The sequence below is a fragment of the Hippoglossus stenolepis genome, chromosome 16, assembly GCF_022539355.2.
Source record: "Hippoglossus stenolepis isolate QCI-W04-F060 chromosome 16, HSTE1.2, whole genome shotgun sequence".
In the NCBI taxonomy this organism is placed as follows: Eukaryota; Metazoa; Chordata; class Actinopteri; order Pleuronectiformes; family Pleuronectidae; genus Hippoglossus; species Hippoglossus stenolepis.
Genome location: NC_061498.1, coordinates 647,039 through 674,808, shown reverse-complemented (window position 1 = coordinate 674,808; position 27,770 = coordinate 647,039). Strand labels below are relative to the sequence as shown.

The window sequence follows — 27,770 nt, the reverse complement described above, 5'->3', positions numbered from 1 at the left end:
TCTCTCTCTCTCTCTCCCTCTCTCTCTCCCTCTCTCTCTCTCTCTCTCTCTCTCCACCACTCGGCTGCTCACTCCCTCTCTCACCACCTGTTAGTGCGGACCCCTCATGCTCTGACATCCACTTGTTTGTGTTGGAATCTCCTGCACTCACACAACCTGAGGTAAGAAGACACCTTGGATTCTTTATGTTTCTTCTCGTTTTCTTTATTCACCTCATTCTCTCTCTCTCTCTCTCTCTCTCTCTCTCTCTCTCTCTCTCTCTCTCTCTCTCTCGTCTTTGCATTTATTATTCTCAAAATGTTGCCACTTTTCAGTGGTGGAAAGTGATCATAATAATCATAATAATCATAATAATCATAATGATGGTGATAATAAACTCAAAATCTTAATAAAAACTCGAAGTGCTTTAACAGGAAAAGGTCATTACAACAACATGAAAATAAAATAAAACTGTAAAATCTCTTTTTACTACATCGTCTTCAAAAGTTTAGATCTTTAAATTGAATCCTAATTATTTCTAATTAAAATAAAAGTTTCTTTCAGCTCTTGTGAAGTTTAAATTAACCTGTTGGAACATATATGCACGAGACCATCTTTTAAAATATCGTGTCGTCGCCTTGATTTAGTCTAAAAATACTCTTTAGCTTTAAAAGGTTTCAAATGTGAGAACATAAAACCCTTTGTAATCTATTAATGGCGAATAAAGAAAATATGATGCTGCATGATTTGAATAAATACACATCCAGCTCCAGTGAAACCAAATCATCCTGATCGCCCCCTGGTGTCTGGCTGCAGTATAGCTCATAAACCTCCTCCTCCATGTTAGCAGATGGGACATGGACCAAACTAAAACATCAGAGTAGACGTTAAATAAATGTTTGTAAAGATGTTTCTGTCGTTTCAGCTCGTTCTCATCTCTCTGATGTTTGTTCAAGTGTTTCTGATCAGTTTGGTTTCAATCAGTTATTTGATGATATAAAAACAGGCTGAGACGTGATGATTGACAGCTGAGACTGACTCCTGATTGGTCAGTATGAATCTCTGTTGTCCAATTAAATCAATATAAAATGATTATTATTATTAAGTGTAAAAATTACACTTTAAATCATCTTTTAGTTAAAGTTACAAAGCTAATTATTTAATCAACAACTAAACAACAGAAATATGAACCTTAAAAATACAACCAGGCTCAAATCAAAAGACCTGCAGGAGTATTCAACGTATTTCAATCACCATTTCTTAGTTTGACATTTGCCCAGTGGGAGGTCTGAGCTACGTGCCACTTAGCGTTATAAAGACTGACGTGTGCGGTTCTGACTCAGTATCAGGGCTGTGGAATCGAACATGGAGCCACAGTGAAGACAGAGGAAGTGACCCGCTCGACCCGGATATATAAATACTGTGATGGTGATCAGGGATTGTCCAGAAAATGATGATCTGTTGTCTTAGTTTAGAACCTGGATGACACAGATACTGGATGCAGGCGTTAAGCAGTTTAATTAAATATATTTACTGCATAAAAAAATAAAAATCAGGACTTTTACTTAAAGGATGTGAAGAGTTCTTCAGAGATCGGCGTCGCTCAGCTGCTCTGTCAGGGAACCTGAGTTAATCCACGGCAGAGGGATTACTCTTCATCCTCCTCAGTCACGTTTCCTCTTCTTCACGTTTCACTTTCACCACCATCGATCAACACTGGAGATATTTAATCCTTTCACTTCTCCCTTTGACCTTGAGCAGCAGGTTGATGGTGATTCTCACCTGAGCAGCTTTATTTCCTCAGTTTCTGACCATCACGCTGGGAAGTTTCTCTCACGACTCTCTCTGTCTTTTTAAACCAGAATCAAACACATCTGCTGCAGAGAACATTTCCTCTGCTTCTCTCTGGGATTTGAAAACCTCCAGTCACCCAAACATCACATTATAATTCATTCCCACCAACAGCTGCATATGAATCGATACGGCCTCAGCACATGTTTCTGGCTGTTCTGAGGAAACGTTGCTGTAGCAGAGAAGAGGAGGAAAAAGCATTTTATGGAATTTGTGCCTTTGCTGAAAAGAAAATCATCAGAGACATTTGTTGACTCATGACTTTCAAAACTTTCCACATCTCTGCAGCTCTGGAGGTTTTCAGCCTCTTCTGGCTCCGGGGTTTTCAGTGTTTCAGCAGCAGGATCAGTTTCCATCACACAAGCTGTTAGGAAAAGCCTGGACCTGCTCAGCAGCAGCAGAGAGACGCAGTCACAGCAGCTGCTGAACATGGACCAGCAATTAGCTGCTAAGTGTGTGTGTTTCACACACAGCTACACTTACTCATCGGATTTACATTTACATATCAGCTGCTTTATTTATTCATCTTTTACACATCTGCTGCATATATATTTTTATCTTACCGATCCTGTACATACATTAATATATTCTTCATTATCAGTACTCACCTTAACTGTTGATTATCTGTATATATATTCATCTGCTGCTACCTGCTCCTGTAGATAAATCCTTATTCACTTTCACTATAAAGTTGTTTTGAATTTGAATTCGATTGAATTTGAAATAAAGAGCCTGAAGTCTCTCTGAGGAGGAGGAGACCAAACATGGAGATAACAGAGAGGGAACTGTAGCTGAGGACGTTTTCTGATCGGAGTCCGAAGCTTCGTGGGTTTGGTCCATGTTTCATTTGATCTGTTACTTTTGGTTTCACATTGTAATTTAGGGACTAAATGATTTGGTCTGACAAACGTACGTCCTGTCTGGTTTGTAGACGGCGTCTGACGTGGGCGTGTTGTCAGTTGGGGGTAGTCTTTCTGTTTGAATGGAGAACATGAATGAAGCTTCATTTGTTGCCATGGTAACATCATGATGGTATTGTGGGTACTACAGTACTCCACACTAGGTGACACCTGCATGTTAGCTACTTTGAGTACCTGCACTTACTGCTCAACCACCTACATAGAAAGCACATTAGCTTCATCACTGGTTCCGCCCGTCGGATCCTTCGTTGCTTCTGAATTTCTTCTTCTCTTGTTTAATGCTGTCTCTACTTCTTGTGATTGGTCCAAAAGAACCATGGTTCAGTTTGATCCAGACCCAGACTGAGTCTGAAGGTCTGAAACAAACAAGGTGTGAAAGAGTCCTGAGATTCCTGAGGTGGAGACAAACATCATGTTGATCTGGTTTCTCTTCTCTCCACTGGTCAGAAGCTCCTGATTTAAAGGCACTTGTGATGTGGCACCATGACGCTCACATGAAAAGTACAATCACACATCACCAGGTGTTGAGGGAGCTGTTGGAAAAACCTGACAATAATTCATTGAGCTTTTAACTTTGGGGAGCTCTGTGTTTCCTCACCTGTCCGTCAGACGACAGGTGAGTCACCCCCCCACTGTGTGGGAGGGAGTGGGGGGGCAGAGGAGAGCAGGCAGCAGAGAGGGGGATGAAAGACGGGGGAGACGTCAGCAGGTGAGGGGGAGAGAGGGTGAGGATCATTGAATGTGTCTTCATTAGCATACGACTCGGTGCTTTCCCCTCAGCTTAACTCTCCACTGCAGAGTTTCACCAGTAATCCCAGTGTGACTGAATCTCAGCCACTGGACGAGCAGCAGATTCACTTTCATGTGGGAGAATGTTCCTGCTGATAAACGCTGCTTCCCTGAATTAAACATGACTGCAGAGGAGCAGTCGGCTGGTCACCCACACGATGAATGTAAATCACAGAACATGCTCACGAACAATGGAAACTAAATGAGTCAAACTCCAGTTCATTAACATGCATGAGAAACTATTATATATATATATTATAGATTTACATCTTATATTCTGTTATCGCATTTATGACTTAGAAGATCATAAATAAGACTTTATATCTTGTAATTATAGACTTCAGAGTAAATTATGATGTGTCTCATAATTATAACTTTAGATTCATTATTACATGAAATTATAATTATGAAGTTTAGAACCTTCAGTGAGAATCAACATTGAATCACAGACTGTTTATAAAAACAGACGTAGACTAGAAGTGTCTGAAACCTGTGTTCTGTGTAGTGACCAGCAGGGGGCGACTCCTCTGGTAGTTTCTATAGAAGTCTCTAGAAAGTGACTTCTCACTTTATAACGTCAGGAAACATTCAGGAGTTTCTGTCTCAGTCTCTAGTTTCAAGTCTTCTTCAAACAGCTGATGTTCATTTTGTGAATTATGATCATTTAGAGTCAAACAGACCATAAAGCACCGGATGTGTTGGGGGGGGATACCACAGAGTGATTGACAGGTAGTACCGTCCAATGGGTGCAGGTGACAGGTGTAGGTGGGCGTGTCCTCCAGCTCTCAGTCAAGGCCCGTTCAGAATCTAAAACGATCTCTTTCCGCATCTTTTTCAACTCCCGTCCATACAACACACCTGAAGACGTACATCACGTGACCACGGACACAGATTCCTCAAACAACAGCTGCAAAGACAACAGGGTCACTAACACCTTGATTCTCCTTGTTGTGATGGACTCTGGGCCTGAGGCTGGTGGTTTTCATGGTCATGTGACACGAGACGAATCAGTGAATCAGCAGGAGGCTGTGAGCGTCACCGCTTCCAGGTTCTGCTCCAGACTCTCACCCAGAGACGGGACCAGCAGGACCAAGGTCTCTGTGCTGCTCCGTCTCTTTGTGAGCTCATCAGTTCGTGTCTCAGTCTGTTTACCCTCGAGCTTCTGTTGCTCAGCGCTGTTTCCATTGTTTTTCTAGCACATTTAGTTTCTGGGTTCGGGCCCGGCGAGCCCTCGTGTCTCGGCTTTGTTCTTTCCTCATCTGGAGTTCTTAAATCTTCTGTTTGCCTCCCAGAGACGTTCATTCATTAAAGATGACTGCACCTCCCTGCCTTCTCCTTGTTAACCAAACATCCAGAATCACTGGACAACCTCACATGAGCAAAGTAAATCAGTTTGATTACTTTGAAAAAAACATTTTCTGAGGTTTACCAACAATTAGGAGAAGGAGAATTAAATGTTTGTCTTAAAACACTATTATAATTCTCCATGCAGAGATTCAGCATCTAAAAAACTGAAATCTCTTCTTCAATCTCAATTTCCTAAAGCTACATTCATCGTCTCCTGATACTTGGAACCAGTCGAAGCACCGTTCAGGGCGTTTGCTCAGACCAGTCCGGACATTACTGCTGCCTTGAAGCTGTATTGATGCCACCTCCATGCACCAATTACTTCATCGTTCATTTTACCTTGAGGCACCATTGGACTCATATGTGTGAATCAGCACATTCAAAACCTGTGAGGGAAGAATCCAGCAAATAGAAAAGATGAAAATGTTCTGTTAAACAGGGCGGGTCACAAGTCCTCACGTCCTGCAGGTCCAGCAAAGTAAAGAAACTACAAATGAAAGGGACTGAGACTGGGGGTATTCCAGTGACTCAGTTAGACGGAGCTCCTCACTCTGGTCACACTTTCATCTCAGATATGAGTTCCTGCCTCCGCCTCGTTAAAGACGACCCGCAGAGCGAAGAGTCGCACGCTGAATGTATTTCATCCAACATCAGGTTCTCCCACTGTTTCATTTCTCCGCTCTCTCCATGTGTCCTCTGGTTAACATGTCCTCCGATGGAAGACCGGGGAACACGCTAACGAGGAGTCTTCAACACTTTAAAACACTTTTCAGATGGAGTGTTCACGTGGTGCTGGAATGATCGGAAAAACAAGTCGGTGAAATGTTTTTCGCAGTTTGCTGACGTCCTCACTTCGAAACCAATGAATTTTACAATCAGCTCTTAATAGAAGCTTCTAATGTGAACGTGTCAAATGTTAAACGTTTGTTCATCTCTCACAAAGCTCTGTTATGTTTTTATCTTTAACCTGAACGTTAAAATCATTGTTCTGCCCGTCACACCTCATCCACTGCTCTGCTCTTGGTTATCATGTAAATCTTGTTTGTTAACGACGTCCACGTTATTCCGACTCTACAACACATAGATAAAGTCAGAACAATCACAAACAGTTCAGGTCTGAAAGCAGCTGCTCTGCTGCTGGATGTGGTTTCAGCTGCTCGCGAACCAAACCACGACCACGACAGATTTCATCCTGGACAAACCGTGAACACACATGAAGGTGCAGGAGCAAACAAAGAGCTCCTGGTCAATCGTCCAGCTGCGTCGTCCACGTCCAGATGAAAACGTCCTCGTTCTGCTCGTGGCTCATTCTCAGCTCATAATCCTCACAGAGACGTGAGCAGTGCAGTTTGTGGGTGGGCGGCTCGTAAAGATCACGGAGAAGAAACGAGTGTCGAGCCCGAGGTGAACTGTGTTCGATTCCACTGAGAATCCGTTCATCAGGCTCAATGATTATTAATACACTGATGTTGTGCGACTCACAACGATGACATTAACACCCAGTGTGTTAGGAAACGTAGAGAATCTGCCTGGTTTATACGACGTGTTTGATTTAAGAAGCTTATTAAGCTGCTGCAGTTGTTCTTCCTGTTGATTCTTATCAGCTGCAGTCGACTGTTACAGTTGGTTTGTTGTTACTTTATTATTTAACGTCTCCAGAGATAAAACTGAACCTGTACTTGTTGTTTTCACCAGCGTATAATCACCTGAAACTATTTAACTGGACTCTGGCACAATGGTCATATTGACAACATCTCTTTCATCACATTTATGAATCTCACTATAATTCATGGATCATGTTAACACACGGATGGACACGTCAGAATCTAATTCTTTTTAAATGAGTCTAAACTGAGTTAAGCGTTAGTGCTGATTTTATATTTTTGTAATTTGATTTTAGCTTCAAATGATATCATTTTTTCTATCAAAGAGGCCGAGGTCTGGAGCTGTGAGACCTGGAGACCAGTGAAGCTGTTTGACTTCCACCTCCCTGTTCATGAAAGTGAGCAGGAACACGGAGGCGTCTTCAGGAGTCGTCTCTTCACGCTCCGCTGCCTCTTCTGTGATTTATCTACACACCCTCACTGGTTATCAGAGACGTCACTCACCTTCTCTTCCTGTTTCTCAAACACATTCAATTTATTTCCTCTTTTCACGTCAGGCTCATCCACTGGTCTGAGATTAAACTGGGATTTACCTGCATTCTTCATTTATCACCTGAGCATCTGTACCTCCGTCCTGCTCCTCCGGGACCTTTTTACGTCTCCCTGTCATCGGAGTTTATATCCTGTTGTTCACTGTGACGCAAACTAACGTGAAAAGAAAGTTAGATTAGACCAAGTGATGGGAAATGTGACTAAAATAATGAACACAAGTGAAACTAAACTGACCTAAAACTAAAGTTTAAAGTAAAGCTGAATTCTTGAGTCTGTTGTCTTCCTGTGCTGATGAAGGTCAGGTGATGTGGTCAAAAGCTCCCGACACTGAATGGACCTGTTCTTCTTTCAGACTCTATGACGGTGCGGAGAGGAAAGAAGCTCAGCATCTCCATCCAGGAACACATGGCCATAGACGTCTGCCCCGGACCAATCAGACCCATCCAGCAGATCTCCGCCTACTTCCCCCGCCTATCTCCCACCTCCCCGAACCCTGCCACGTTCCCCATCCCCGCCTCCTCCCCTCTGGCCCTCAGCCCCGGGGCCTCCAGGATGGGCGGGGCTCACCTCCTGTCCCCTCTGCTGGCCCACGGTCGGCCCGGTGGCGGCGGGTCGTTGTCTCTGACCAGCAGCGTGGACACGTCGGTGGAAATCAACAGCTCCGACAGCGACGACTGCAGTGAGCCTCCCTGTCGTCGTGTGTGTGTGTGTGTGTGTGTTCGGAAGCTTCTTCATCTTTTTGCATTTCACACCAATCATATCGTTATTTTCTTTTTGTCACCACTCAATTAGTTTGTTGCATGTTCGTGTGTTTACAGATTCAGTTCTGGTCCAGACATGATCTCCATCCACTTACTGCTGAACACACAAGGACTTTAATCCACGTAGGACAGTGACACTGAAGATAATTCAGCGCCTCTCAGGTTCCTGACATGCTCCTCACATGTTCCTCACATGTTCTGCAGGTTCTGGATGTGAGAGCAAATGTCTGAGTCAGTGTCTCTGGACATGTTCTGGATCTTCTCCTGCAGCCTCCTAGTAAAATGTGTGTAACATGTCAGTGAGTCCATGTGAGGACACAGCAGGACAATGTGTGGAAGCTTCCCAGAGAGCGAGTGGACGTGTTGATGAGGTTTCTAACACGTGACGGACGTGAAACTGGAAGAACACAAACATCTCAGGATGAAGAAGAGGAGCCGTACACATAGAAGACGAAGACGTCCACTTGGAAACACGAGGAGGTTCAAGATCTTTTGGTGCTGAGGGCCGACGCCGGTGTGGATGAGCTGTAAACAACAACACTGATCTTTCCACAGCAGAGTTTATACGCCATGTCCGGCCTCCTGCTGCTCTACAGGCTCCGCCCCTCACCTGGATGTTCCCCACTTGTTCCTGTTTGAACGAGTCGGACCCGACAACCTGCTGCTGCTTTACAAACACCAACTACACAACATGTCAGGACCAAATTCTCCAGAGTTCATGTCTGAAGCAGTTTGAGAAACACTCATTTCCACCAGGAGTTCTGGTCTCAGGACTCGTTCACACCTTGTTTGTTTCAGACCTTCAGACTCTTTAGTTTAGTCTGAACCTAAATATCAGGTGTGAAAGTTCCTCAGATCAACACAGATATTCTCCTAAATGATCGTCTGTCTCCTCCAACTCGACTTCAGGCTTTGACGGAAGATGAAAACATAAGAAACGTGTTTATCAGTTTTCTTCTGAGATGAACGAAGGAACCTGCAGAGATAGAACCCACAGACTCGTCTCATTCACGACACAGAGATATCAGCAGCATCGTCTCTGCCTCAGGCTGCTCACTCACTGCAAGTGGGTGGGATTATAAAGTAAAAGCATTACAACAAAAACTGCATTAAACACATGAGTCGAAACTGCAGCAAGTTTTATTTTGAAGTTCTACATTTTGTGTTGAGGAGCAAAACATCTGTTCATCACTGATCATCATTACATCAGTAATCTGTTACTTCTGTCAAAAGTTACTTCAACACCCTCTGCTACACAACATGACAAACCTCTGCTACACAACACGACAAACCTCTGCTACACAACACGACAAACCTCTGCTACACAACACGACAAACCTCTGCTACACAACACGACAAACCTCTACTACACAACATGATAAACCTCTGCTACTCAGAGTCATGTTGTGTAGCAGATGTTTGTTGTATGCATACAACTTTAATCCCTATGAATACACACTGTACGGTCCCTCTAACCAGTATGTTTTGTGTGGTATGAAAATGTTTGTACATTGTGTGTTTGTGTTTAAGAGGATTCAGTGTGTTGTCGAGTTGTGTTCAGGTTCCTGTGGCCGGTGCGGCTCCGTCCTTGTGTGTCGGTGTCATTTCTCTGTCCTCTGATGCAACGGCTGTAATTCTTTTTCTGTGTGTGTTGTGATGATTGTGTGTCTGCTCTGTGCAGCTGCTCTGGGGACTCTGGAGTTCGAGCTGAGATACGAGCAGAGCTCCAACGAGCTGCACTGCACGGTGCTGCGAGCCAAGGTAGGAACGCTCCGCACGTTTGATTCCTGAGTTTCCACCACACACTGTCAAACAAGCAGGTGGAGATCCAGACATCGACACGAAGACGATGCTCAGACATCGTTTCTCTTCATGAGTCACATGCTGGTGACGTCACTGCAGCTCGGGCCTCTTTAAAGTGATCCACTGTGACGAAGAGGAGGAGCGAGAGGAAACACCCTGATACACTTCATCATCTCAGGACGTAGATGATCTGAGCACTTTCCTGGTTTCCACTTGCACGTCAACGCTCTCTCTCCTGGCGTCGACTGCTTTCTGTTCCAGATCGCGTGGATCAACTCACATCTGCCTGTGGTGAAGCTGGTTTCCTCTGAAAAGAGGAAACAACTTGAAATCCACTTTTCACCTCGACCTCCTGAGACATTTCAAATGTCTCCTTCTCTTGATTATTAGGACCTGATAAGTAGGAGATGTGTGTTGGTGTGTGTGTGGTTGTGTGTTAGTGTGTGTGAGGCTCTGTGTGTGTGAGGTTGTTTAAGTGTGTGTGAGGCTGTGTGTGTGTGATGTTGTGTTTCCTCGGCTTCACAAATGAAGCTTTGAGTAAAAAAATCTTCGTTCAAATGTCAAAGCTGTTGAAATAAATCCAGGAGTAATTCCTGCTGATGACTCGTGTCCCTGCTGACGAGGTCATGTGATCTTTAGTGAGGACCAATCATCTTCTTCTGAGTCTCTGAGCGGAGAAGGTGGAGGAGGAAACAAATGATACCAAACAAAATGTAAAATCAAAGACACGAGATGAAATAATAACGTGATTGAAGAGTAACAACAAAACAATTGTGTAAAAGCGTTTAGTGCCACCAGGGGGCGCAGTGTGAAATCTGACTGATGTCCTCTTAGTCAGAAAGATGACATCAGACCCCAAACTCCAACCTGAATGTCGATACACGTGCTGCATTGTGGGTAATGTAGGCATCAGGGTCTGACGAGATAGAAGTAAATATTTCTGGTTGCATTGATTGACGTTTTTCTTTAACTGTCCATCGTGAGTCAGACGAGTTTGAAGACGATGATGAATCAAAGTGACGCCTGGTGTCTCTGCAGGGTCTGAAGCCGATGGACTTCAACGGCCTGTCGGACCCGTACGTCAAACTGCACCTGCTGCCCGGAGCCTGTAAGGTGAGACGCTGAATCTCACATTTCACTAAAACAGGGGAAATCATTTCTGTACATCTGATTTAAAGGGTTTAGCTTTGTTTGTTTATCCAAGGAAATGATTACGTAATAAAAAAAAAAGGTTTCAGTATCGAAACACACAGACACGTGTATGAATATATACTAATGTATATAAATGTACATGTCATATACATATAAATAAATATGTTTGAGTTAAGTTGAGTTGTCAGTTCAGATTCAGAAGGTTTCAGGACGGTTCAGGTTCCATTTTAAATCTATGAAATTAAATCTGTGACGCGTGGAGGAAATGAAATGAATGAAAAAATTATAATAAATGAAATAAGAGCAGCGTTGACTGAAGAACCTGACGATCTGCTGACGATGAGGAAACGGAATCTGTTTAAATGTGACTGTGATCGAGCTGCTGCAACTCTTCATTAAATGAAATCAGGAATAACAAAATGATTAAAACACATAACTTAATGTGTGTGTGTGTGTGTGTGTGTGTGTGTGTGTGTGTGTGTCTCCTTCAGGCCAATAAGCTGAAGACGAAGACGATCCGTAACTCTTTGAATCCAGTGTGGAATGAAACTCTCACGTACGTCGGGATCACAGAGGAGGACATGCACAGAAAGACGCTCAGGTGAGAGAGTGAGTGTTTGTGTTTGTGTGTGTGTGTGTGTGTGTGTGTGTGTGTGTGTGTGTGTGTGTGTGTGTTTTATTTCAGCTTTGACCTGCAGGTGTCTGAGTGCTCAGTGCTGCCTCTACAGGATGAAGACTTATACTCTTTTTCATTATTAGTAATATAAACGTCACAGATCGTAAATAAAGATGGACGACGTGACAGCTCCGCTAAAGACACCAAAATGTCTCAATCGCCCCCTGGTGGCTGACCTCAGTATAGGTCATAAACCTTGTCTCTTCCGTGTTAGCAGATGGGACATGGACCAAACAAAAACATTCAAAGTGCACGTTAAATCCCAACAGTCCTTGAACACACCATGGCCTCCCTCCTCAGGCTCAGAGACGACTCTAATAAATACGAGCACACGTGTCAGGGCATCAGAAGATTGTTCTGAAGCTTGGAGGTTGTGGGTTAAAATCCTCAGTGGTGAAGATGAGGCTCAGAGAAGCTCCTGCGCTCAGTAGCCAGCAGGATTATGGGTTTTAAAAGTGAAAGATGTTGAGATTGAAAGAAGAGCTTAAACCTGCAGACGGGTCTTGTTCGGTGCTACGGTATGAATGTGTTACACAGGATCTCATTTCAGCCTGATTACACTTACTGCCATTAATCAGGAGCCGGGACACGTTGACATTCAGATGTGAAGCTCAGCTGCCATCTTTGATTCATTTATCCATCGGTCCTGAAACCTGCAGAGTGAGAAGCATGGAGCGAGCGCTGGATTTAAGACCAGGAATCAGGAGGTGAAGCAGACTGAACTGTACGATGATCGGAGAGAGAACAGGTCCGTGTGTTTTCCACAGTTTAGTGATGTGAAGGCACAGAGGGGGGGCGACCAGAGGGGGGGCGACCAGAGGGGGGGCGACCAGAGGAGAACGGCCATCATCAGAAGAAGAGTGAAATAACAGAGTGGAAAACTTAGATCGTTCAGCAGCAAACGTTTCATCTCAAGGAAACATGCAGCAAAGCAGCGTGTAATCGTGAATTAACCTCAGAGTGTTGTGCTGTGTGTGTGTGTGTGTGTCTGTGTGTGTGTGTGTGTGTGTGTGTGTGTGTGTGTGTGTGTGTGTGTGTGTGTGTGTGTGTGTGTGTCTGTGTGTGTGTGTGTCTGTCTGTCTGTCTGTCTGTCTGTCTGTCTGTCTGTGTGTGTGTGTGTGTGTGTGTGTGTCTGTGTCTGTGTCTGTGTGTGTGTGTGTGTCTGTGTGTGTGTGTGTCTGTGTCTGTGTGTGTGTGTGTGTGTGTGTTCGAATCATTACTTGAGAATGTTGCTGCTGCTCCATGTTCAATACGACATCATCTCAGTTTGTCCAGACAGAAGCAGCTGAACAGAGTTCCTCTGTTCAGCTGCTTCTGTCTGGGATCTCCTCTCCGTCAGTACCGATCACGACCACCGGTCAGAACCAGCCACTGTAGATAAAGATGGCTGACACATCTTCACTTCCTCCAAAAATTACGCCAAAATATCTCGGATACGAACACTGCCATCTAGTGTCAATGACGGCATCTGCACTCAGAGTCTGTGCAGCAGTTATCGAGGGGCGGAGCCATGGTATCAAGGTCCCGCCCCAAACACGTGCTTGACCAATCCTGAGTCAGTCTGAGCTGTCAATCATGACGTCTCACCCTGTTTATCATCAAATAACAAATTAAAACCAAACTGATCAGAAACAGTTGAACAACGTCCTGAACATTGTGTTCTGAATGTTTATTGTAACTGATGATTTGGACCATTGAAGGGTCAGTTCAAGGTCAAAGGTCGTCTCTCCTGTCTGTCCTCAGGTTGTCTGTGTGTGACGAGGACAAGTTGACTCACAATGAGTTGATCGGTGAATCGAGGGTTCCTCTGAAACGTGTGAAACCAGAACAGACCAAACATTTCCACACCTGCCTGGAGCATCCGCCACCAGTAACACACACACACACACACACACACACACACACACACACACACACACACACACACACACACACACACACACACACACACACACAAAGTCATGAAGTCAAGTCCAACATGTTCTTTAGTGTTCTTCTCTTTCCTGCCCCCCCCATGCACTTTTTCTGCACCCACTCCACAACTGAGTTTTCCAGTCACTTACTTTAAGACACATTTTTAAATCCAAACATATTTGTGTGGACATAAATGAATGAGAACACAAAGAGGGATGAAGAAACGTCTCTTCTCTGTTTTACTGTTACTGTCTCTCTTCTTCTCCTCAGATTCCCTCGCCCACGGCGATGGGCGAGGCTCTTCGGGGAATATCCTGCTACCTGCGAGAGGTAAGACTCCGTGAGCTCGGCTGCTGTTTGACGTCGCTGTCGAAAGGTTGTGTGTTTGTGATGCTTCACTTTCTTGGTCGAAACATTTGCATGTAAATAAACAAAAGCTGAGGTTTGAAAACAACTGGCCCCACTTCCTGCAGAAAGCTAAAAACTCTCGCATACGAACGCTGCCACCTTGTGGTGATGATGTCATTTGCAGTCAGAGTCTGCAGTAGTGATCGTGGAGTGGAACCGTGGTGTCGAGGTCCCACCCAGATATGCTCTCGACCAATCAGGAGTCAGACGTCCTCAGCCTGTTTTCATATCATCAAATAACTGATTCAAACCAAACTGATCAGAAACGACTTGAAATGACAGAAACCATGGAGGAGGCAGGGTTTATGACCTATATTGCATCCAGCCACCAGGGGGCGCTACAGATGATTTGGCTTCAGAACTACAGAATATTAGCAGACTTGTCTTTAAAGCACATCTGGATCACAGGGGCCACCCTCAGTGTCGGCTGCTGTGACATTGCGCCGCCTGTCCCTTGGTTTCCACGGTCCCTCGCTGAATTATTTCACCGTCATGGGATTTTGCACAGATATAAAATCACATTAGCTTTCAGCTGTGCCTGGGAAAACTGTGCTTATTGACCTTCGCTGGTTACAGTGCAGCTGGAGAGAGGCTGCAGCCCAGTTTGAACCAGTTCACACAGATCCTGCAGGTTCACGTCTGTCTTCGTCAATCTGAGTCATGAGGATGTCAGGCTGTGAAGAGAACCTCTCAAAATGTTCTTTTGTGGAACAGCTTTTATTTGACGTCTTGATATATTAAATAGATTTTTGGAACAGGGAGATGAACACAGGAGACGGCAGTAGTGCACCTTGACGATGGTTGCCACCCGTTAATAAACCAAACAAAGAAGAAGTAGAAGAATTATTAACCTTCAACATTTTTAAAGATACAAAAAAACACTTATTGTAGTGCTAAATAAAAATAAAGTACAAAAACACTAATAACTGAGCTGTAACCATGTTCTGTTAATAAAGATGGACAACTTGACGGCTCTGAAAAAATGAAGCCAAAAAGTCTCTATTGCCCCCTGGTGTCTGGCTTCAGTATAGGTCATAAACCTCCTCCTCCATGTTATTAGATGGGACATGGACCAAACAAAAAAAATCTAAATAGACGTTAAATAAATGTTTGTCACAGATGTTTTCTGTCATTTCAGGTCGTTCTTATCTCACTGATGATTGTTTCTGATCAGTTTGGTTTGAATTTGTTATTTGAAGATGTAAAACGAGGTGAGATGAATGACAGCTGACACTGACTTGTGATTGGTCGAGAGTGTGTGGGCGGGACCTCGACACCAAGGAGATAGATTCTTTCTGCTCTGACGCAAACGAGCAACTCAGTGTTGCCTCTTAACGAAGGAACACAGACTACGACGCCAAATAATGTCAAATGCACAAAATGGCCGCGTTGGTATCAAACATATTTGAGTTAATTTCGTGATAGTGGGAGGAAGTGAAGATACATCATTATACAGTCAATGGTTTTTATTTATAAAAAACAAGTGAAGAGTAAAAAGAGTCAAAGTTTTGTGAGTGTGAGACAGTAGACGAAGATGCAGCCGCAGGAATTCAGCAGAAACATAAAAGATCTTTACTCTCTTAAAGATCAGCGCAGGGTCAGAGAGTGGACGAGAGGCCTCCACATAAACGAGACAGAGAAGCCATCAAAAGAGCAGAGAGTGACAGCTGCAGGAGAAAGAGTGTGAGCGAGCGACAGCTGCTGAGTCGGGAGGAGCTTGAACCCACAAAGAGTCCAGACGCTCTGCAGGGAACAGACAGCGACACGGATCAGGACTTTCTCTCTGTTTGGAGATGAGTAAACAACCTGCTGAGCTCTCAGCTCCACTCATGAATGTAGTCGAGTCACGACGCTGAGCTTCCTTCAAACTTTACCACTTAAATCTGAAAGCTTCAGAAGACTCACAGAGACAAGAAGTAGACGCACGAGTCAGAGAGAAGCTCAGGAAACAAATCAATCAAAATGTTTCAGACAAAACGATGAAGCTTCAGTGAATCTGAGACAAAGTAAACTCAGACAATTCAGCAGCAGATCCGTCAGAAGGCAGCAGACAAGAGAACGAGTGTGAATTGAGCAATAAACAAGTAAACAACAAGATAAAAAACAGAGTATGTGGCTGCTCTGTCTTGAAGGATCTTTTAGATGCACTTACCAGACTGTGGTGCAGCTTCCACAGAACCAGTGACCGACAACATCAATCAGGAGAAACACTCCATACAGACAAACTGCACTTTCATTTCCCCTCATGCAAACGAGGAGATCAGTGCCATCGCTCGTTTTACAGCCTGACATCCCACCATGCATCTGGAACCTCTCCGTTCATTCCCAGGTTTAAAGAGACGATATCAACAGTCACAGACTAAAAGGCCTCTGGAGGCAAATGAATAGACCAACATCCACCACCAGGGGGCAAGGGCGAGTAAACATGACCTTGCAGAGTCGTGTCCCCGGGCTCGTTGTCAGAGTAACCTGCTCGGCTGATGTCACATCGGTAGAAAACGTTCATCTTTACGAATGTTGCGAAAGCAGAAAACAAGCTGAGTCACCTGCTTACGTAACCACATCCGAATCTTGAACAACAATTATTATGTATAATTTATAAAGATGTGAGACATGAGTGGAACCAAGACGATTCCCTGTGGAACACCACAAGATATATATATATTTGTTTCTACGAGAATGTGTTTGCATTCAACATGTTTGACAGATGAACCCTGTTGAGGTGAGTGTCACAGGTGGAGCTGCTGTGTTATTGAGTCGCTCGGTCGTTTCCAGTCTTCACAGCTTCACTGAGCTAATCACATCCTGACGGACCTGCACACCGAACACACAGTTTGTGTCAAAGAGAATTTACTTGTTATCTCGTGGTTCAGAGAGAAAAGTTTGGTTGAGCTGCATTAAACTGAATGAGGAATATAATGATGCAGAGGCCGAGAGGAGAGAAACCTATTATCTGAATTAGTCCTTAATACACTCTCTCTCTTTCCCAGTGAATTAAACCATTATGAGATGAAACCACTTCTCTCTGAGTCTCTGAGCTGCAGGTTAGTGTTAGGACGCCTCGTATTCATCTCTCTGACCCGGAGGGATTCATATTCATTACTCTGTCATCTCCATTTACCAAACTACAACTCAGCACGTCCACTGAGACCACGAATGTGCTTGTGCGTTTATTCCTGTCCAGTGGATGATTGGTAGTAAATATATTCAGCTCTGTGTGTCGCATCATTTTTCACTGTGAAATATTTCCTATCTTATAATGGGTGAGAAATCAAAGTCTGGTCCCAGTTGCTGCTCTGGAGATAAAACTTATGTCTCAGTGACGCGTTAGTGTCATTTCTATTCTCCTGGAACCAGAAAGGTTTGATCCAGTGGAGTGAAAGACTTCCACCTGTTCCCAGTAGTTTCTCCTTTGTAGATTTAAGGTATCGAGGCTCAGACTGAATCTCCTGCATCGTTTTGGATCATTTTTGTCACTATGATTTAAAACCTCAGAGATTTACTGAATAATGAATAATGAATAATATAATAACTTGACTATACGGTGAAAATAATGAACCAGAACTCTATCAGTGTCCGTTATCGGTCTTGGATTAGGTCCTGGGACTAGTTGGTCACGACTTGGGATTTGTTGGTGTTGACCCGTGTGTCTGCATCCATTACCGACAGCGAGTTGTCCCTGGTGGAGACATGTCTCATCAGCTGATTGGACACTTGGACATCCAGTTAGACAGTTTAAAGCTTTGGTCAGATCCCTGCTGTGTGTATGACGCAGGCAGCGCTGAGCTTCTAGTTGGTTTCTGGCGTCTTGTTGTGTTTTCTGACCCAACGTGAACTCATTAGGCTCCAGCCTTCGCCTCAGCAGGTGGGTTTTATCAAAGGTGGAGGGGGGGGCGGTTTTATTGTCCGTGAAAACCTTCTGGTGTTTTCAGCTGGTTGACCTCTGCATGGTGGCAAACAGCAGCTTTACTTAATGACTCACGTCTTTTGTTTGTGTGAACAGCAGCTCTGAGTGGTTCTCAGTTTGTAACTCTGGGATTAGAGGACGACGCCGTTTTGCCTCAAGTGATAAAGACGAGGTTTGTTTTATTAGAAATCTTCGGCTGGTTTTCTGCTCTGTGCTTTTCTAAACCAATTATACAAACTGATGGAGGCAGAAAATATGTCTAATTAGCAGCCTTGGTCCAAAAAGATCTTTATTTATTGTGCATTGCAATTTATTCTGATTAACATTTAATGTGTCTGTTGTTGCTATGAATTATTTATCCTTTCTACTGCTGAATGTGGAAGAGGTGGAAGAACAACCTCACATATTGACGTGCACCGTTTTATAATACGTTTTTAGAGGTAATTTCTATATCAGCAGATTATGGATGTATTTTGATGGAAAGATAAAATACTTCAAGTAGATTTGATTATGTGATGATGTGATTCATTTATGCTGCTTTTCCTCTTTACAATTATTGGTATTCAACCAAAACAAAACACTAAAGATTATGACCTAATGCAATCATATTACATAAACACTGAGGTGCGGTTCTGTCAATGTTGGTTCATCTGATCTTTGTAACACGACCATTCATTCTTCTCTGGTCACTTTAAAACTCAGATGATAGCGTTCCAGACAAATCAGCTTCTAGTGATTCTTCGTCTGAAAACCAGCTCGGTCCACGAGCTGCTGACTCAGAGAGCAGCTGAACATAGAGCGGCAACTACAGAGCCTGGGGTTTCCTCCGGAGGTGGTGGAGCCCAAACAGAGATAAAAGGGTTTATCAGGTGACACAAACTGTCCGTCAGCTGCTCGTCTGTCACATGAACCGGCCCTGATGACATTTCCTCCAGCAGCAGGTTTATTGAAGTGAGGATTGGAGGAAGAATCCTCAGCTGAAGGTTTATTTCACTTTGTAAATGTTGCTGAGCTGAAATCTTATTCCGCTCAGGTCTCATCTACAAAGCTCCTCTCCCACCAAGTGCAGTAGGCGGGAGAGAAATCCAGCCAAGCTGCTGACTCCCTCTAAAAGTCATCGACCTTCTTTCTGACCTTTAGCTGCACTTTTATTGTGAAGGACAGTGGGAAGCAGGAGCTGAATACCGACTGAGTTTAGAAACTAAAAAGAACACGCTTGTAAAGTTGGACTCTTTTTTGGGGCAAAGTGAAGAAGTGTGAAGGTGAATGAGGTGAAGGTCAGATGATCTGTGATCTGTGAGTGACATCTCATCTGACCACAAACATCCAATCAGATACCTGCACTTTGTACAAACACCACCAGGGGGTTGCTGGTGCTTTGCAGCTCTCCTCTGTGTGAGAACGTTTCGGGATGAACCGAAATTGAGCAGCTCATCCGCAGAAAACAAGATTATAGCGAGACTGAAAAGACTCGACTCCCACCAACATCTGGTTTATTTTGAGATGAAGGACGTGATCCGATCCTTCCTCACTCCACCCCCACAGGTTGGATGGGGGGTTAACAGCTCTGTTTCTAACCTGCTCTTTTCCTTCACTGTTTCCAGTTCGGTCCGGTTACGTTGTCAGATTTTGTGAATAAAATTATCAAAATCAAGTCTAATAAAAAAACACTGAAAACAATCGGACCGGTTCAGAAACAAATCCAACCAAACGAGTCAGAGTCAACTGAACCTGAGTCACTGAAGAGATCTGACTGATCTCAAACTACCAAACGGATGTGACTCCTCAGAGGAGGCTGATCACACTCCTCTGGTTTTGTCCGCAGTGGGAGAACGAGCAGCTCCACAGTCTGGAGGAGAGAGGTCGTCTTCTGCTCTCTCTGCAGTTTTTGCCTCCGCTGAGTTTGGACGATAAAGACGTGGAGGGAGGAGGAGGAGGAAGGGAAGGCCGTCGCAGCGGCGGTCTCTGTGTGGGCGTGAAGCGCTGCGCCCACCTGGCAGCCATGGACGTCAACGGATTCTCCGACCCCTACGTCAAAATGTAAGAACTCTAGTACAAACATTAAAACACTCTACCATGTCCGAGGAGTCAGAGAGAGATGCTCAGTGTGTCCGATGCTAAAAGAAAATCTGCTCCTTCACGTTTGCTCTCATCATGGCTGCTACTTAACGTGCAGACATTGAATTACCTGCAGGAGCCAGACGGCTTTTTAATGCAACTGTAAATCTCAGGTTGAGGTGATGAATGTCGGTTTCAACACATTTGGGGTTAATTGGCCGGCCCAGTTGTTAACTTAGCGGCAGCGCTATTTCAATGAGCCGTGATGCTGCTTTTTGTGAAAAGCAGCAGTTACATTAAGTATTTCCACAATTTACCAAACACATCAGTGATCCTCAACTATTCAGACACTAACTTCATCCTTCAGGCTGGTAAGTGGAATCACTTATGACACAACGGACAGAAACAAATGGTCAGAAAGCAGCTGTGTGCGTCGCCTCACACAAACACTGGACCTCAACGTGACGATGAAGGCTGGCGTCCTGCCATCGTATTTACTCGATCTGCGATGGTGCAGTCGTCCTCAAAGAAGAACCATCTGTTCCTCGGCTGGAAAGATAATCAGCAGCGGCTCAGCTCTGTCAGAAGGAAACACCCGGAGCCAGAGGATCCAAGGCGTTTGTTTCCTGCGTTACTCGGAGGAAACACCGTCTGAATACAAAGCCACATCAAGAGAGTGACTGACAGCCGAGGGGTCGGACTTTCACCAGTTTTAGAGATGGCTGCAGCTTCCTGTGTCACGACTCATACTCAGTTCATCAGCTTACATCAGGTCGATGTTCTGTTTAAAAAGCAGACAGTGTCGTTTCACCGATAAGTTAAAGACAGGACGACGTCACCGTGACCTCGATTCCAGTCTCATCGTCCTGTGACGTGTCGACTTTAATCACCATCTTAGTTAGCATGCAGAATGCAAGCAGCTAGTCATTCACACGAAGCAGAGTTCAGCCGTCCAGTCGTTTGCGTGAACACCATCAATGTCACGGTGGAGTTTGGAAAAGTCAGATGATCGAAGGATTCATCCTCTGGAGACAATGAACATCTGTATAAACTGCTGTACTAGTTGATTTATTCCAGATGATGATCTCAACATCTTTACTTCGATTACACCACAAATGAATATGTATTATGTTATATATTGATGACACATTATTATTATGATAAACTCAGACAGTTGATAAGACACATTGATCTCATTTACAGCTGATAAACGTTTGATGCTTTGCGTCATTAAACCAGTGATTAAAGATGAGGTGATTAAAGAGCAACAGTGGAAGCTTGAGTGTTAGAGGAAGGTTCATCGCTCCACACGTGGATGTTTTCATCTCCTCGTGCTGCAACATCAATCAATCACTCAGCTCGTCTCAGGGCTGAACAAGCTGAGACATCCTCAGTTTAATCCAGGTCACGACTGGTCGAGTGAAGGGAACCAATACGATCGCTACTGCACAGACTGACTGTGTGACATCATCACCACAAGATGGCAGCGTTCGTTTCTGGAGGTCGTCATCTTTACTCACAGTCTGAAAGACCCGAGTGGCAGAAAATCATGTACTGGGCATTAACTGCATATCGATCATGTGCATTAAATTCATTCCTTCATTTGGAATCAAACAGTAAGAAACACGGAGCTGCAGCTGCAGAATGCAGAATGTGATCGAGTCCATTTAGACAAAATGAGAAAATGAAGAGGAGGAAGATTCCAGCCGGCAGCTCAGGGCTTTTTAATTTCCTGCACAGCTTCTCTCAACGCTCGCTCATCATCCACAGTCAGATCCCAGCATATCAGGGGCCCTAAACACAACGGGGCCCCAGCCGTCTTTTCTCTTCCCATTAGCCTTTAGCAGTTTGCAGAGAAGAGACTGATGAAGACGAAGCAGCCGAGTGCGTCGGGCCAGACTCCAGCGTTTAGTATTTCTCTGAGTCATCTGTTGAAATAACGGATCAGAACCAATTACAGCGCAGCTCTGCTCGGTGAAGTGGCTCCAGTACAGCTGCCGCTGCCGCTGCCGCCGCCGCCATCGAGATGATGAGAAGCTCGGCTTTCACCTTCCTGCTCTCAGCCAAGTCACTGAGCTGCACTGTAAAACTGACTCTGATTAATTATTAATTACCACTTCATTAAAGATGATATACACGACTTCATCAGGCTGCAGAATGAAAACGATACTGCAGAAGAAAACTGATAATTAAACGCACTGCGTCATTTCTAATCAACGAGACTCTAATTAGTCTCACGGTGAGACATGACACAAAATCATTATTAAAACAAGTCTCATCTCTGATATGATGACTCAGTTATGACTGACATCAAGTGTCCACAGGCCAAAATATACAATTACATTGGATTGAATCAAATATATGAAATAGATCAAATAAAAAATAGCTAAATAGAAAAAGTTAAGTGTTGGAAAAATAATGAAAAATTTAGAAATTGGAACAAACTAAAAAAAGTCACTTTGCTGCTGCTCAAGATTTCTTTGTCATTTCTTTGTCAGTGTGGGTTTATTTCTTCTTGTTGTTTTTCCAGGGGGCGACTGCAAGTGTCATTTAAGACACACGGAAATAAAATCGATGTTTATTATTATTATTCAGCATTTGTACGATGTGAGTGACAAATATCTCAGAACTTCTGTATCTAACATGTGCTGTTGCAGCAGCAGTCGTCCTCCAGCGTTCGAGGAGGAAATGACAGAAGAATAAACTGACGCTCTTTTTCCTGCTGATCCGTCAGATACCTGAAACCCGACGTCCTGAAGAAATCCAAGCACAAAACAACAGTGATGAAAAAAACCCTCAACCCGGAATTCAACGAGGTAAGACCACCGCTGCTGCCCCACGAGGCTTCTGCCCCCCCCCCAGGCTGCTGTCTACGTCTCATAAATAATGACCTGAATGTTTTCAAAAGTTGTCCGATGGATAAGAAACTTTCACTTCAGAAGCTGGTGCTGAGATAAAGAAAGTTTGAAAACTTGATGTCGAAACGTGTCAGTTCATCTGTCAGGAAAAAATATTCTACCTCATTGAATATTGATACAAAAGTACTTACTCCACGTTTTTGTACTTCCATGTGAGCCCGATACACTTCAACTGTGTCCATCACACACTGTAAACAAAGATGGAAGACAGGAGTATAGTTCGCCTCCTCCATGTTAGTGGATGGGACAATAGACTGTAAATGGATGATGGACAACGAGTCTCCTCCTCCTCCTACTTCCTCTCCGCTGACAACTCAACACACTGAAAATTAAGAAAACATCTTCATCAATTTGACGACACATGAGCTGCAACATGAGCAAAAACAGAAACGCTCTTCAAACTGCAAAAACGCCCCCGGACGTTTCCGGGGACCGAACAGAGCGATGGACCTGCTGTAGTTTGATGTGAAGTTGTAGAAGTTTGCTCCTCGTCAGCGGTGATGGAACAACACAAAACAGCAGGTTCTTCACTCTTTTCGTTCCCCTGGAAACATTAATGTGCCGTGACCTTCTGCAGCGCACGTGTCGTCCAATTGATGAAGACGTTTTTTATGTTTGCATGTGTTGAGCTCTCTGCTTCCATAATAACATGAGCTGTTAAATACTTTAAGGTAGAAAACTAGTTTCCTCTCAGAGCAGTGGGTTAAAGTGTGTTACCTCGGGTCAGTTCAGTCTTTGGGCCTCAGGTGAGCAGCAGGTGTCCGGATGTGACGTCTGAGCACTGCTGTTAGCTGTTAGCTGTTAGCTTCACCACAGCTGCATTAGCTATGCAGAGGCTAAGAGTCCATTCGTGTTGCTAATGAATGCTAACAAATCCTCCCTGTCAGCTAATGAGCTAATGAACATGTGAAGCTAATACGAACAACTAGTGACAGAAATCTGTTCACAGGAAGGAGATCAAACACATCAACTCCTCATTGGTTCAAACTTTACACAAACTTCCTGTTTCTGCCTTACACTACTTCCTGTTACTGCAATCAACCCTTCACAATAAAACTATAACTATACACCTGTTTCTATTTAAACTTAGTCGATACATTGTTCGCTTTTATTTGTTCATGCAGTAACTTTTTAACCTTATTTATAACACATCATGTTGGTTTTTAACTAAGTCACATGTTTATCTTAACAGTATTTTTTTAATAATATTTAGATTTTTTAACCAGGTTACATATAAAACAATTATCAAACAAAATAAACAATAAAATATAGACAAAGCAGCTTAATGTATTAATCTACAACCACAAATCACTTAAACCATTTAAAACAATTCGCTTTGTAAAACTAAGTAAGTAAGTAAGTAAATCTAAAACTTAGATTCTACTTTGTTGTCATTGTGCATGAAAATGCAGTAAATAATGTAGTTTGTATTGTATTGATGCATAATGGTAATGCAGATAATAAGAATAAGAATAAGAATCAGAATATGTATAATTTGAAGATACAGAATTCAAATGCTAACTTCTACAACAGTTACCATGACAACAGGCAAAGCTTTGTCGTGTTGAGTCATTATGTCACTTGAAGCAATAATAAAACATTTTTTGGGGATTATTCTCAGCGGCAGATGAATCCACATCAGGTGCAGTGGTGACTGTTGGTGTGTGGGACTGAGTCAGGTCTGTGTGTGGAACAGTGGTACAGTGGAGCAGTGGTACGGTGGAGCAGTGGAGCAGTGGAGTTGTGAGACACATTCAGAAAAAGACAGATGAGGTGTCAGGTTTTGTTTGCAGTTGTTCCCTCAGGTTTAAATCTGTGTGTTCCCTGCAGGAGTTCTTCTATGAGATCTCTCTGACGGAGCTGAGCAACAAGACGCTGGAGGTGACGGTGTGGGACTACGACCTGGGACGCTCCAACGACTTCATCGGTGAGCGGGTGCTGACGTGATGGGGCTCACACAATCAGAAACAAGGAATTCTATTATTCTGTGTCAGTTGAGAGTAAAAGAATCACAGACTGATTTAGAGAAAAGCATTTTTAAAACTCAAACATGTCGGTGTGGGCAGATCTGATCATCTCCTCCAGTGAGCACCATGAACACATGTGTGATGATCTCGATAAATCTGTCTCATGTTTGATCTGATCAGACTAAATAATCTCAGTAAAGTGAAAACCACTGACAGGATTCAACATAGCTGCTACAATATCTTATTAAATAAATATTACTGAGCTGAAAACATGCTGCTCATTAGAGCTGGTAAAGCTTTGTTGCATTTGTTATGAGTGTTACTGAATATTTATTCATCTTTACTCGTGTTGTTCAGGTGGCGTTTGTCTGAGCTGTCACTCGCAGGGCGACGCCCTCCGTCACTGGACGGACTGCCTGAAGAACAAGGGCAACAGGGTGGAGAGGTGGCACATCCTGACCAATGAGCTGCCACGAACCCTCAGCCACGAATAACCCTCTGCAGACGGTTTCAGACGGTTTCAGACGGTTTCAGGGTCATGTGGTTCCTCTGGTTCCTTCACGGGACCGACTCCAGTGTCTTCACCACAGGAATCAGCCGGAGCAGCATGGTGCTGGTGTGCCTTCCATCTTCAACAGTGAGTCGTCCACAAGAAGAAGAAGAAGAAGAAGAAGCTTGTTGGCTGAATCACACCCACACACACACACACACACACACACACACACACACACTTATGAGGGGTGGAACCTACAGAAAAGAAACTGAAATCACTTCTAGCTTAAATTAAATTGCATGATCTTTTTCTACAACTGTTCTCTCAGTCATCGAGTGTCTCTGCTCCCAGTCAAAGAGTCTGAATCCAAAAAGAAGAAATGAACATATTCCTGGTGATATGACAGCGCCCCCTGTCTGTACATATTCTGGTCTCAGTTGTAATTCTGTCTTTGTTCTCTCGTGTAAAACACTGGAGTCTCAAAGCTGAGCATCAAAAACTAAACTTTGGTTGATCTTTGATAAATCCAGATGTTGGTTTAATGAAACTTCTGAATGTATTTCCTGACTCGTCTAACATCTGGATCAATGTGTTGTTTTTAAAGATTATAAACATTTAAATGCATGAAGCAGCCATGTTACCGTTCCCTGTGCTGAGCGTCCCACACACACTGCTTTATTGGCACGACCATAAGTAAGTGTAGTTTTGTCGAAGCATGTTGTGCAAAGTTTACATGTTAGTATAATAATTCCGAAGGTAAGACAAACTACGTTTTCTTCTTGGACTTGAACTGTGAGCATGGACACGTCTCGTGTTGCACTTTGACTTGTTGAACAACCTAAACACCGCTAACGTCTAACATCCGAAGCTGCAAGTTTCCTCTGTGCAGCCTCACAAAATGGACTCTGCTACAGAGTCTCGCTGCCAGAGGAGATAACTGGAGGGAACAGGGCCGTCACTGACTCCAACCAGAATGTGACTCAGAGCTCAAACCTCTGCCAGGGCCCAACAGTCCCTTAAATTCAACACACACACGTCGTCCTGTAAACAAGCCTGCTTTTTAAAATCAAGATCCATGAGAAATCCGTGAAAACCTTGAATAACACCTGCAACGTTAAAGAAAGTGAACTTCAGTAGTTTTGATGTAAACCTGGTAACAAACAAACAAATATGGGTGAAAAGCTAAAAATCAAGTTGGAATCAATTCGTTCGATGTTTCCCAAATACTTTTGTGTTCAGATTTTTCTCGGACTGACTTTACTGATGCAATGCAACTGGTCAAACTGATAGTGAGCGCCCTCTGCTGGGTCACAAGGTTACGTAGTCGGCCTGATGTGCCTTGAATTCAATCAGATCATTACAGTTAGAATCTTGAATAGTTTGTTATTCACAGTTAATAATCTCCAGCAGCGAAAAGACAATTTACCTTTGGATTAAAGATACTTCAAACAGCAGTAGCCAGAAGAAGAAGAAGAAGAAGAAGAAGAAGAAGAAGAAGAACATCAAATCGTATGACGTTCAAACAGCAGCAGACACAGTTATAATCTCTGGAGCAGAATCCAGTTTTCTCTCTGTTTTGTTCTCCACCAACAGTTCCACCCTTCATATGTTTGACTTTAGTTACACGTCACATTTTCCTGCTGATCAGGTGAAGGTTCAAGTGTTTAATATCTCACGTGTTCAAGGGTTTTAAACCACAGACTATACATAAAGATGTCAGACATGACAGCCCCCAGAAGTGAAGCCAAAATGTCTTGATCCCCACCTAGTGGCTGGCTGCAGTATTGGTCATAAACCCTGCCTCCTCCATGTTAGCAGTATTCTGTGGAGGCGACTTCCATTTAAAAACTGTTTGATGTTTCAAACACACATGACGACTGTTGCTAGCAGGTTGAACTAGTTTAGGTTAACTTTATCTTAAACTCTGATGGTGTCGGAAATTAGCTGAATTTTTGCTATAATATCATTTTTAAAGCCACAAGCTAACACAGACGTTAACTAACTGCTGCAGGTAAAAAGCTAATGAATGCTAACATTAGATAAAGCCACTGTTTAAGGCCTCCCTACAATGTGTTTGATTTTAGAACTTTGGACAACATAAAAAACATCAGAACAACGCTTCGAGAGACATGAACTGTCGGAGGCTTCATCTAAAAACGGTCTCATGTTTGTCATAAGGCTTCACAACGCACACACCACATTTCTATTGCACTCAATGAGACTGTGAAAGAATAAACTGCATCCTATTGTTGCCATGACGACTGATGATGATTATATATCAATACCAGTGGTTCTTCCTTGTTGTTGCATGATGCAAGATGTTGATATACTGCTTTATATCTCTATACGCCTGTTTTCTAATTCCAAGTGTTACATCATTTCTCTTTTATGCACGACTGAATGTATGAATGTGACTTTCTATACGATATTGTTGTTTACACTGATCTCGTGCTTTACAGTTGTTCTTACATTTCTATCAGGTGTTTTATGTACGATGCAACAGTAAATTTGGATTCAACACAAACTCAACTGTGACTTTGGTTTGTTCTTTCATTTCAGCTGAGTGGGTTGATACTGCCCCCCATAGATAGAAAAGAGAACTACACCAAGAAGCATTTCACCTCTAAATGATTTGATCGTTAAATTAAAGCACTTTGCAGAACTTCATACT

The 27,770-nt window shown here is 43.5% G+C and overlaps 1 protein-coding gene across 1 annotated transcript; it reads left to right on the top strand.

Moving 5' to 3' along the window:
- doc2a (double C2-like domains, alpha) lies at positions 1-27,628 on the top strand. Its single transcript, XM_035180602.2, has 11 exons — positions 1-161; positions 7,395-7,721; positions 9,485-9,564; positions 10,645-10,719; positions 11,250-11,359; positions 13,178-13,304; positions 13,619-13,678; positions 19,489-19,703; positions 22,456-22,537; positions 24,470-24,566; positions 24,964-27,628. Exons 2-11 carry the CDS (start codon positions 7,400-7,402, stop codon positions 25,098-25,100), a joined length of 1,305 nt encoding a protein of 434 aa, XP_035036493.1. The 5' UTR covers positions 1-161; positions 7,395-7,399; the 3' UTR covers positions 25,101-27,628.
- The last annotated feature ends 142 nt before the right edge of the window (positions 27,629-27,770 follow it).